General features: G+C 34.3%; 1 protein-coding gene across 1 annotated transcript in view; it reads right to left on the bottom strand.

The window, feature by feature from the left end:
* Positions 1-13492, bottom strand: part of LOC107584993 (vasoactive intestinal polypeptide receptor-like) — a 60512-nt gene that overhangs the window by 29113 nt on the left and 17907 nt on the right. The window contains exon 3 of the mRNA XM_016271796.1: positions 8401-8511. Coding sequence (XP_016127282.1) covers positions 8401-8511 — 111 coding nt within the window. The remainder of the gene's footprint in view (positions 1-8400; positions 8512-13492) is intronic.

Raw genomic sequence — 13492 nt, forward strand, 5'->3', positions numbered from 1 at the left:
GGAAAGCATAGCCATTATTTCTGGATCTGATTCAGGCATTGCTACGGTCCCGGAGGAGAGCAGCGCAGCCGAATCTTCCTCTCCAGAAAGCTCTTGTTCACCCTCCGATGCTGCAATCGACATCCGATCGTCGGGTGGAGCCTCAGAAGAAACAGGTGGTACCCCCCGGGAGGGCCCAGCCTGCTCTTTTTGAGAGCTCCGCTGGTTTCGAAGTGCCGGCGGGCTTGGGCATCCCCAGAGGGGAATTCCTCACCGTGACCGTAAGACCAGTCCGCCCACCGCCAGAAAAAGGACGCCCCCGGCTGCCACCAGAGGGAACCCCAGATCTAGGCAGTGGCATGGGCACTCCGCCCCCTTGCAGGTAACGGAGTCCGGTCCGCAACGCCGAGATGGTCATATCCCCGCAATGGGAGAATGAACCATCCCCGAAAGCCACCTCAGCGTGCTTCATGCCCAGGCACGAGAGGCAGCGATCGTGACCATCACCCAGCACCAGGTAACGACCGCATCCAGAACGCCCGGGTGATACGTTGTCTATAGCAAGACCCACATCGTCTTTATAAAGACGTAACGTCAAGTTTGCCAAGCAACGTCGTCTTTAAAAAGACGCACCCGAAATTGCTCTTTTAGAGGAAAAAGCTTTTTTAGCGTGCTGAGGTGCACAGGGAAGATGATCATCTGCAACACAAACAGGGGGTAGTGCAGCCTGATGTGTGCAACCCACTCGACACGGGAAACCACCACCGCTGAAGCGCCGTCCGCCAACACGAAGAGCTCTCCAAGAGCACGCTGAACTTGTTCAGTCTTCTTCTCTCAGTAGAGTAGTCAGGAGCAGAACGATGTGATCGCTCGGCTCCGAAGCGAAAAGCTGAATATGCGCTGCATCTGCTGCCTACTTATACTCAACGCTGTGATCAGCAGCAGCTGGATGCAATAATCGCATGCCAATGTGCATTGGCTCGTTTAGTTTACACTCGAAGTAGATTGGTCCCTCTAAGCGAGATCCCAATTTCGTCGGTCATCCGACGTGACGTCGAGAGTGACCGACTGAAAGGGAACCAAAGACAATATTTTTGTCATTAATGTATTTTGTCACTTTGATAAGCTGTTGAGAGATTTATTGGTCATTTAATGTGTATTGATCTGTTCATTCATCATTTGGAAGATGCACCATAAATAGTCAATAATGGTAAGTACTAAACAGCTGCAGTATGTCAAGGCTACAAAAGCAGCACTTCTCTGGTACTGTACGTGAAGGTTTCTGTGTCTGCAAGTTAACTGGCTGAATGGCTCATTAAGAAAATAGACCAAAATAAATTTATTGACGGAAAGCACAAACATTAAATTAACAACAGATTAATCAACTAATGCAATGATTAATGAACTGATTAATATGCTTTAACATTAACTTGTGATTAACATCAATTAAAGTGTTTCTGTTGCTGACAATTATACGGTTCATTTAGTGGGCAATAAAAAGAGAATAAAACAGCAGCCTGACAAATTATAGATCAGTAAAATTGAAGCTATTGTAAGATACACTATATAAATTAAGGGCAATTTTAGATGACTAAAAACTGGAGGTAACTGCAATTGTTTTGAGATAGCTGGTGGTTCCTGTAGATTTGAGATGTTTTGTGGTCTGCAGATTATACTCTTGAAGTGGAACTCAAGAGTAATAATATAATATAATATAATATAATATAATACAGAGGTGTTTTACCTGAAATAGTTTTGAATAAAAAAAATAATACAAGCATAAACAGCATGCATTTAATAAATAATTTTTCTCTTTAGAATCTTGCAAGCAAAATGCAAATAATCACAAGACAAGCTGACAGAACATTATCAGAAGACACAAGACAAAAAAAAACAGGATTATATTTTCTTTTGCAAGAGTATGAAGAGCTGATCAGATAATCCCAACATGATAATAAAATGCGAAATGATCCCATCTAAAACAATTTGAAAACTGTGCAGTTGACTTTCGACTTCTAGGTGCTTGACATGCATGTATGCATGTGTCTTCTTTTAGATGGAACATCTGAATCATGAGACACTTTTAGTAATGATTACCCCCATAAAAAAGTAGCCTTGATTTGAAGAAATTATAACATTAATAATAAAAGGTGCATCATGCTTATGATGTAGGATTAAGATTCTTTTTAACTCGCTATAATCTAATCCATCTAATACCTGATGCTACTCCCTGCTTGATCTGATATGCATATTGTTGTGATTTTCAAAAAGACATGGATTAAAATCAGCTAAATTTAATACATTGCATTTATACAAACATGTTACTTAAAAACCAGCACCTGAAAGCTTGTGTAAATTTATTGAAGGGGATGTTTACTCTCTGCTATTAGTGTAAGCTTTGTTTGTCATGTAAGGTTGACGCCAACCCTCTCACATTTATCTATGGGTGCAAACACCCACATGCAATATATCCATCCTCACGCATTATTCCAGTGGACCGCCGGCTTTGTCATAAGCCACAGATATCCCATGAAGCAAATCCAGAATGTCACATTAATCCTTAGAATTAAACAATGGACAGACTTTTATCATTCTGAAAAGCATAATCTGTCCTTTCCCATTCAGAAAGAGCATTGTACGGTACTTGTATGTTTTAACTGAAAATCCATCAGAAATGTGTAGGACTTAAGTAAAAGAAATTGCTCCTGAATAGTATTTCACCATCTGCACCAGTACAGTATGTATCATTTGTGACAGTGCCTTCTGAAATAAACTTTACAGGATGTTCGACTATATTAAGCTTCCCAATCATAGGGAAGCTTCATTTCAATAGACACTGTAGGTGGCATAGGAAATAATATATCACCTCACAGGAAGTGGAAATTAAGTCACCGGTCACTGCATATATAATATAATATGTATATAATAAATGTGATAAAAGGTTCAGTGTTGCATTGACCTTTATTGACTTTATTGCATTGACATTCACCTCACCTTACATTTAATTTTGCCTCAATAAACTTTTAATTTGCTGCTTATTAATAGTTTGTAAGGTAGTTGTTAAGTTTAGGTATGAGGTAGGATTAAGCAATCAAAAATATGGTCATGCAAAATAAGGCATTAATATGTGCTTTATTATAAAAAACTTGCTCATCAAATAATGAGGAAGCACTAGAGGGGCTTCTGTATTTGGCTGTGGGGAGTCATATAAGTTACAGAATGCATGACTGATCTACTTTCTGTGAAAGATCAATGAATTTGATTACATTTATATTCAGCACTCAAATGTGGCCAACTTCATACTTGGCTGCATATGAAACAAGCAGCTTTGCTAGATGATTGAATAAACTAATGCTTTAAGCACTAAAAAAACAGTGACACACTGTGCCTCATTAATCAAGCATTCATTAATTAAGCACTCCTGAAAGGACTGAACGACAAAACAAGAGTAAGACTAAAGCCTACACTTTAATTAAATGATGAGGTTGAGCAACTTAATAAATGCTTCAGTAACACACCTTACATCCAGAAACAGACTATGAAAGTACTTGTTTATTCTTATGAAATAAAAACAGGTGATGAGGTGATAAAAAAATAAATAATTATATATATATATATATATATATATATATATATATATAAACTAACACTTAAAAGAAAAACATAATACAAAAATTATATTCAAATGTTCTATGATTTATGTTTTAAGAAAGTACCTTTTATGATGCATTTTCACATTTTAAGATTAATTGTCTGGATCTGAGAAAAGGGTAAAAGAATAACATCTATAAATAAAAGACATTTGAAATGGCCTTCATTAAAGTGACCTTTATCTAACAAAAAGAAAAATGTTGAAATCTGTTTGATTTAATAAAAATCAACCCCTGAGAGATAAAACTGTCCATTTCCCAGAGAAGTAACACTCTGTTATCTATCTCTTGAGGGCCTTTCGCACCACAGGAACTTTTTAATAGTACCAGAACTAATTGTTGATCTACTCACGTTTTGGAGTTTTTGCACCGCCGGAACTGGGTGCGATTTTAGTACCGGACTGCCTTTTTCGAGAACTGATGCCTTGTCCAAATACCCACACTTGCGGTCTTTGCACTTAACCACTTGAATACTTATATGACGTATTTCCTGTATTTGGCCCAAGTGTTCAAATGAGGATGAAGACCACAAGTGTGTGTCGAACTTTTCATTACCTGATGGGACACACTTATAATGCAAGTGTTTACATAGCTTTATTTTAATTTTAAATACTTTGCATTTTAAAATCAACTTCTAAATGTCTGTTCAGTAGTCCCTATAACATGACATAATTTTAATTTGTGGTGCTTCTAATTAAGTGATAAAAAGCAGTTGCAAATGTTGTACAAAATAAATATCACCACTACTCATCTTTGCACCAAAAAAAACACAGTTTTTCTACCAAATTATATGTAATATCTAATTATTATATTAATATTTAACTTGCATTGGAAAGGTTTCTGTGACCTCTCGTGAGATCTCGGCAAAAAGTCTCACGATTTATTTCCAGAACAGCGGTATTCGAGATAGTGGGGATTTAGTGTGCTTTAAGGGCATTGCGCTTTGCCGTTTTTACTTTAGTAAAAAAAAAAAACAGTACTTTAGTACTGTACATTTAGTTCTGGAACTAAAGCGGTGCGAAAGGCCCTTTGGTTGCTAACAACACAGATTTATGTTTGAGTCATCAGCACTGGCTCTTCATCATCACAACAACTTCAAACTCATTTCTCCAATATTCTTTTAGCCTAGAAATGTCACTGGTGTGAAAACTCTCTCACACAGCTGTGTTAAACAAAGGGCTGCGTCTTCTATCCAGACTGCTAGCTAGGAACCACTATGACCACATAACGGTCCACTTTCAACAGTTCCATGTAACTAGCTGCTGCACGAATGAGCAGTTGAAAAAAATGAAAGGACATTTCAAACAAAAATCACGAAATCTTACATTCTCACAGCTGGTCATTTCGAAGGTGTTCAGTGTGTTCAAAAATAATTGCTGAAATCCAGAGTTCCTCAAAGCAGATGTGCTCTCTTTTTCAAACCTCTTTCATCACTGCAGAAACACTTTTTATCCTCCAACACAGACTGTATTTCCATTATATGGAATCAATATTGGTTTCCATTAGATTGTACCTGATGCACATTCTGCATTACACATGGACATTTTTGCAAATCTAGACATATCTATAACATTGCAGATTTTGATGAATGTTACCTTCAACAGTTAATCTACAATAGAGCTGCAGTTTATATTTACAGTTGAATTCAAAAGTCTGAGGCTACTGGTATAAATAAAATGCTTTTATTTTGTCTTTACAAATTATAATGCCTATTATCACTATTAAAATAATGTAAGTGTTTTTTAATATTTCTTTTGTTAAAATCCTATAGCTTTCGGTTTATGTCCATAATTTTTTTAATCCAGATTTTCACTATAGTGATCTCAGACACGAATATGCCAAATAACATATAGGTATAATATAAAAGGACTATTTGTTAATAAATGAACAGATTAAAAATGCATATGCACATCTCCTACAATTAGGATGTAGTTCGAATCAATGATTGAGAGTGCATCATATGAAAATAAAAAGGTTAGCAAGACTGAATGGAATAGACATCTGGGAGAAATTTATTAAGATCGCCATTTCAGAAGAAGAATGATTTTCAACACATTATTATTATTATTTATTTTATTGTGCCTGTTCTGTTAACCTCTGTTTGGATTGCGTTTATGTTATGTATAAGGAAACCCAATAATATATATTTTAAAATGCACAATATATAGTGCCAGGCAAACAGTTTAATCTAACCTTGAAAAGTAGTAGTAAAGTAAAGATATTTAATATTTGTAACATGTTCTATACAATTTAAAATTAAGAATTGTATCATTGTTTAAAAATAAGAAATTAATATTATGATCATGATTAAGCTTATTAACTAGCTGGTTATTGGTCAATATCTTTTAAGTAGGGGTGCAACGATTCTCGGTAAAAAATCGAACCGTACAGTTCTCCACACACGGTTCGGCATGCACTAGGACCACGGTTCAACTTAAATCTGACAGTGCATCTGTAATAGGTAATTATCTGTAATAAGTTTGTTAGAGTTCGGCTAATGCATGTTTCTGTTGATGGATACAAATTCTGGCTTCCCAATACATTACAACAAGAGCGATGAGAGAGAGAGAGAAAAAAACAATACGTGGACAAACAAGTCACTCTTTGTTCAATGCGAGTGCTTTATGCTGGAATAACTGTCATTTATGCTGCCATCACGTGTTGATAGCGCAGGTGAGACCTGAACAGCACACGTTGCTATCTGTGTTTAAACTAAACTCATTTAAGCCATGCCAGTTTAAATATTAAAGAGCCAGAAGACGTGAACTTGCGTGCTGTATAAATTAATCTTTAATTTATACAGTCAAATATGCAATGTTATTTTACATTTGATTACTTTTATTCAATTTCTGTACCTAAAAACTAATGTTAGACCTACTAAAAAACCTGAAAAGCACTGTTTATTTTATTTGTTTATTTATCTTTGCTCTATTGTAATTATTTGTGCTGTTGTTTGTAGTTAGATTATGTGTTCTTATTTTCTTTATTTTTATTTGACAATACAGTTTTTTCCCTAAACATAGCACATACTGAACCGTACCGAAACCGTGACTCTAAAACCGTGATACAAACCGAACCGTGAGTAAGTTGAACCGTTGCACCCCTACTTTTAAGATTAAAAAAGTTAAAGTGACAAAATTAATAAATTATTATATAAATTGTATATAAATATACATTTTTAAAAACTAGGCTAAACATAAATTTCTAGAACTTTGCACTAAGACATCCTTTGTATAACAGGATAATATATGTCTGTTGAACTTTGGTTGCTGCCAGACTTTTAATGAGTTTAATTAATAGTTCCTGGTGGGATGTGACTGAGACAGAATTCTCAGATAAACAAGTGTGACCTAATGGCAGTCAATGAGTCTGATTTGCCTCCTAATGAATTAGCCATTCCATCCACTCAGAGCAGCGGTACTGCATATAAAATCTGACCCCCAGTCACCAGTTGTTTTGCATTTATATATACTATACAAGATTGCATTGTCTATAATTAGTTTAATGTCTGAAATAACTAAATTCCTTTAATCATTCTATGAATTCTACAAAACATGATATTAATGTTTTTAGCCACTTGTACATCCATGACATCATACCACTAAAATCTAGTTTTCTAGAGGGGAAAAATGTATTATGCCTTGAGAATTCTGATATCAAAGAAACTACTCTAGTGAATATGTGTATGGCAAGCCGTTTTGACTTTTATTCATTCTCAGGATATGAATTCTTGATATCAACAATTACTTTTCAACTAGTAAAAACTATAATTCTTGATATCTGTAATTATAGTTTTTACTAGTTGAAAAGTAATTCCTGATATCAAGAATTACTTTTCAACTAGTAAAAACTATAATTCTTGATATCTGTAATTATAGTTTTTACTAGTTGAAAAGTAATTCCTGATATCAAGAATTACTTTTCAACTAGTAAAAACTATAATTCTTGATATCTGTAATTATAGTTTTTACTAGTTGAAAAGTAATTCCTGATATCAAGAATTACTTTTCAACTAGTAAAAACTATAATTCTTGATATCTGTAATTATAGTTTTTACTAGTTGAAAAGTAATTCCTGATATCAAGAATTACTTTTCAACTAGTAAAAACTATAATTCTTGATATCTGTAATTATAGTTTTTACTAGTTGAAAAGTAATTCCTGATATCAAGAATTACTTTTCAACTAGTAAAAACTATAATTCTTGATATCTGTAATTATAGTTTTTACTAGTTGAAAAGTAATTCCTGATATCAAGAATTACTTTTCAACTAGTAAAAACTATAATTCTTGATATCTGTAATTATAGTTTTTACTAGTTGAAAAGTAATTCCTGATATCAAGAATTACTTTTCAACTAGTAAAAACTATAATTCTTGATATCTGTAATTATAGTTTTTACTAGTTGAAAAGTAATTCCTGATATCAAGAATTACTTTTCAACTAGTAAAAACTATAATTCTTGATATCTGTAATTATAGTTTTTACTAGTTGAAAAGTAATTGTTGATATCAAGAATTCATATCCTGAGAATGAATAAAAGTCAAAACGGCTTGCCATAATATGTGGGAGTTTCAGATTAGCTTATGAACAACTTCAGACACTGAAGTGCCTCGAAACATTCGCTTTTGCATCGATGTTACAGCCCATGACAGCCCATGACTGAGGCTGACAAAATGACAAACGACACTCTGCACTGTTCTACAAGAGTTACAGCTGTTGCTTAATGCCTTGAAGTTCATCAAAGTATTTTGATGGTGATTTCAACTTACCCTCATGAAGATCAGAGAAGTATCTGAAGTAATTTGGACATGGAATAACCACATGTTCTCCAACTTTGGCTGATGGCCAGCAAGCAATAATATCCCACATCCCTTTGCAGCCTGGCAAAAGAATAAAGAACAATGCTTAACATTAACTCAATATCATATTACTCAATATAACCCTCCTGATGTTGTACAAAAGCATAAAACATCATTTAGATTTGAGTATAACTAACTACTGTATGTATTAAGAATACTTTCTATACATATTGGTAACACTTTAAATTGATATTTTGATCAATTGATGACACTAACATCCTGCAGAATGTTTTTTTAAAAATTCATTAGTCTAGAACACTGTCTAAATTTAACTGAGGTTTATTTAAAAGTAACATGAGGGTTCTAAAACTCCCACTTCCCTCATCCTTCAGTTGGACACCTGTAAGCACAATAAACTGAGATACGGTATCAGCTTATTGCTTTTCCCGTAATATTTTGAATATTTATGGCGTTCCTCATGCCCCCAGAATGCATCTGTCTGATTCATGAGGCAAGGTGAGTTGGCTCTTGACTATGAATGCGGAAAAATGACAGCTAGTTTATCTTATTCATCCTCTCCAAGCTACAGAGGAATATTCCAGAAGCAAGTGGCCAGTTTAAAAATTCACCTCATTCAGGCACTAAGTATATGCATGTGAGGATGGGTCAGCACATAGATTGTAGACATTTAAATGTAATCATCACAGGATTGAGGTTTAAATTGAATTCAGACAAATGTGCAAGTCCAGCTGCTGAAAGCTGTTTATGTTTAAACACACTGACTAGGGAACTCTGAAGAGAAAATGTACTGTAGAATGTACTGTCTTGGTTACTAATTCTGGGCTAATAATACAGGTTAGCTCCTCTACAGGTTTAGTTCAACTTCAAATGTTGTTGTTGAATAGAACTGGTGTAAAAATGAAGGAAAAACTATTTTACAAAATGGAAAACCACATTATTTTTGAAGGATAAGGGAAATGGTAATCTGTGTCTCAATGTTTAGATTCAGTGACTGAAGATCATGAAAGGCATGTGATTGCATCCTAATGCTCATGAAACCAATCTTGAATGAGTTCATCAGGATTTTCACCTAAAATATAGGGGAAGGCAACAGTGTTTGCACTATAGGATGTATTTGGTTTTGCAAATTGCCCTCCTTGACCATTATACAACCCAAAAGAAGAATCATCCCACTTAATGTCTTCCAAAAGATGGCTGCCAATACACTACAGCTCATCTGCCAGTGTATAACAGTTACCTACAGATGGGCTGTACATGAGGGCAACTTATTTCCAAAACAAAATCATTCAGGTGTAGATCTTGCACCAGTTTACAGTACACTGTATATGTTTGCTTTGCAAATAAGTGGTTAGTGAATGGCACCTAACCTATATGCCATAAATTCTGCTTTTTCAGAGTTCACATTGTATCATTTATGATGCAATTCAGTAGTAATTTTTAAGGCTGGATATTTTTTGTGCCATGTTCAACATTACGCCAAATAAATTCATGTTATTGATACTTTCATGCTATTCAAAATTCTACACATCACAATAGAATCCATTTCTAACTGCAATAACTATCAAATAATCCCAGCAGACCTTTGAAGATTCACATAGATTGTTAAAAAATTCCCTCTAGATTAATTAGCTACCAAGCTTCTTATCCTTAAACCCTGAGAACCAATCCTATCAATTAATGCCTAAATGTTCTTTACCTAAGAAAAAAAAATCTACCGCTGTTTCAATGCACAAACTAAAAAACAATGTACACCAGGAATACACTGTAATTCATGTTGGATAAAAGCGTCTGCCAAGTGAATAAACAGAAATGTAAACTATTGTTTAAACCAGTGGTTCTCAACCTTTTTTTTCCACCGGGCCGCACTATGGTCTAAGTGCCAGTCTGGCGGGCCGCACGCATATCATTTACATATTACGTCAGCAATACAAACCAACCTGATTTATAATATTATAGCCTAAATATTATAATATCTAATCGATTACATTCATTGAAATAAATAAATAATTCTACTCCCCATATATAACACCCAATTTTGTGAAATTCGGCTCGAAAGGAGTAACCGCACAATCATAGGCGGAGTTTCACTTTTATGCGTGGGGGGGGGGCACCCACTGACAGACGAGCCACGAGCGCTTTTTTATATGTTCTACATTTCATGTATTTATGTAACACATATTCTACATTAAAAATACATTTAGAATGAACAATAACTGCTGTAAAAAGAGTAAAAAAAAAAAAAAAACATACCTAATGCAGAAAAGCCCCCTCTTTTTCTGAATTGCGTAGATGACCACTATCTTTCTTTCGTCTCTTCTTATACATTTTCAGTCAAATCGTTTTCTGTGTGCTAGATCAGAGCTAGAGCCCTGCATTTCAGCCCGGGCCCGACGGGCCCCGACTTTTTTACGCCCCTCGGGCTGGGCTTCGGGACAATTTTCACGTCATAGTTCAGACGCGGGCAGGGCCTCGGGCCTGTTTTAGGCTTCTCCTTATTTTTATATTTTAGACATCCATCAATTAGTGATGAAAAAAGATTGCCGCACTGGTGGAAACAACACGAGACCATTTCTATATGCCATTGTACAAAAAAACATCAAATAAAAATACATTAAAATAATAAATATTTTGAGATAGAGTGGCAAAGAGTTTCAGACTTTCTATTTAGTTTTTTAATGTACTTGAAACAAGGACGGCTTACCTTTTTTTTTACCTTTTGCATGTATGAATATGATATTTACTCAAAAATAAAACAAAATTGACAACATCCAAATAAAAGAGAATTTAAATCACACTTAAAGAAGAAGATATCTTGCAAAACAAATGGAGGAATTGTTTCCATTTTTACTGACAACCAACAATGAATATCAAACCAGAATTTAGAAGTAACCTCTCAGTAAAAGAATAGGTGATCAAATGTTTCAGGAAAAGAATAACAAGAACCACATGGGCCCACTTAAAAATGAAATATTTTCTGTATAAAATCACTAACAGGGTAAATCCTAAACATAATTATGTAATGTGTCACCTTGACCTTTGGAGCAAATGTAAGATAAAAGGAAAAAGCTTTATCTATTACTGAGGGTTCATCATCTCTCAGAAAATAGCTCTGATAATCTCCTGTGATAATAGCTACGTTTAAATTCTTTATAAATAAGTTTGTTAATACACACTTATTATCGAAGAGATCTATATTAGCCTACATATTTTTAAGGAAGGAAGAGAAACAACAGGCCTAGATAACGGGTCAGAAAAACTGCAGTACTTTACAAAAGGTAATGGTAAACATTTTTCAGTGTTCAAATTGAGGGGGGGTCCCGGAGGGGGGGGGGTTTAATGAAACTATAATACTTGAAACTTAGTGAAAATTATCATTAAATGAAAAGATTCGACTGCTAGCCTATTCAATTTAGAACTGCTCATGTTACATCATATTTTATGTGTGTTTTTTCACTGCATGATTCAGTCTAATAACATGCATTTAGAATGCTCCCAAAATTCAAAATATGTAGACAGAAAATGTAGGCCTATATACTTATTTAATAATATCACACAAAGAGTGCCATTTTTATTTTTTTTTGCAAAAATCACAAATGTGATATTGATTTTATACAACAGTTAAATAAACAAGAGGTTAATATTAACAGACTTACGTTTTAGACACCATATTGCCTATTTTTGCTCTATTTCACCACTAAAAAAATGCTAATTCCAAACAGAGCCACATCTTTAACCGACAAAATGCTGTGCGTGATGAAATCATCCCTAAAAAAACGAATTGTTGCAAAAGTTTTGGTGTATTGCAAAGAAAAAATTGCCCTTGAGCCGTTTCCATATATAATTTCACCTATTACGTAAATTATACAGGCTAGTAGCCTGTTCTTCAACCATTTGAAACAAAACTTTATTATATATCATAGGCTATTATTACATTGTATAGGCCTGCATGAAATAGTTTTTAACAAGTGTCATGAGTTGTTGTTGTTGTTGTTGTTGTTTTTTGTACTTTGTTATAGACTATTTAGATACTTGATCATCAAGCATTATTCATAAATATCTGCAGTTGTATTATCATTATTTTTCTGATTAACTTTTAGAGGAAATGTTCATTTCGTTGATTTTATTTCTCCTAACCAACAACCGACGGTCAGTAAGCCATTATTAACCGACAACATTATGTTAAATTACAATTAAATGAAATTTGATTTGATACGTGGCTGTGACCCAATAACAATACCTATATTTGTTTTCCTGGGATTAATTTTATACACGCAAAAAGCAGCATAAACAACAGAACGTGAGGATTCATATGGTCATGTCACGCACCTGTAGCGCTTCTGCAAATGCAGAAAAACATAATAAAGCTATAGGCTATATAAAAGAAATAAATAGGCATATATGCAAAATATATTTTTCTAAATAATAAATTAACAAAACGAAAGAAAAAAAACCTATGCAACAATTAGCAGCCTAAATGCAAAATTTCGGCTCATTTTTGTGATGCGCTCTTGAGAAAAAGGCATCCTGTTTATTTCCTTTATTTTACAAAAGCACAATGTTTTGTTTTTATTGTTTTTATTATAATAATAATAATAATAATAATAATGATGTTCCTGTGGCTCAGTGGTAGAGCATTGCGTTAGCAGTGCAAAAGGTCATGGGTTTAATTCCCAGGGAACACACATACTGGTAAATAATGTATAGCATGAATGCACTGTAAGTCGCTTTGGATAAAAGCGTCTGCTAAATGCATTAATTAATAATAATAATATGTTTAATTTATATAGTGTCTTTCCCAAGCTCAAGGACACTGTACAAAAGCAGTAACACAATAGACAGTCGATTCACATAATCATAAACAGTCATTTCACAATCAATTAATCAAATTAAGTGGACTTTTGCCGGGGATAGACATGATTGCAGTTGCATATCATGGCACAGTTATGTACTGGAAACAGAGATACATAACATAGTATAAGTAACAACAGAAAAAGCATAGTGTCAATAAGTAACAAACAAAGAATAGTAAATGCAACAAAAA

The sequence above is a fragment of the Sinocyclocheilus grahami genome, unplaced genomic scaffold (assembly GCF_001515645.1).
Source record: "Sinocyclocheilus grahami isolate Dianchi unplaced genomic scaffold, SAMN03320097.WGS_v1.1 scaffold65.1, whole genome shotgun sequence".
NCBI classification, from domain to species: domain Eukaryota; kingdom Metazoa; phylum Chordata; class Actinopteri; order Cypriniformes; family Cyprinidae; genus Sinocyclocheilus; species Sinocyclocheilus grahami.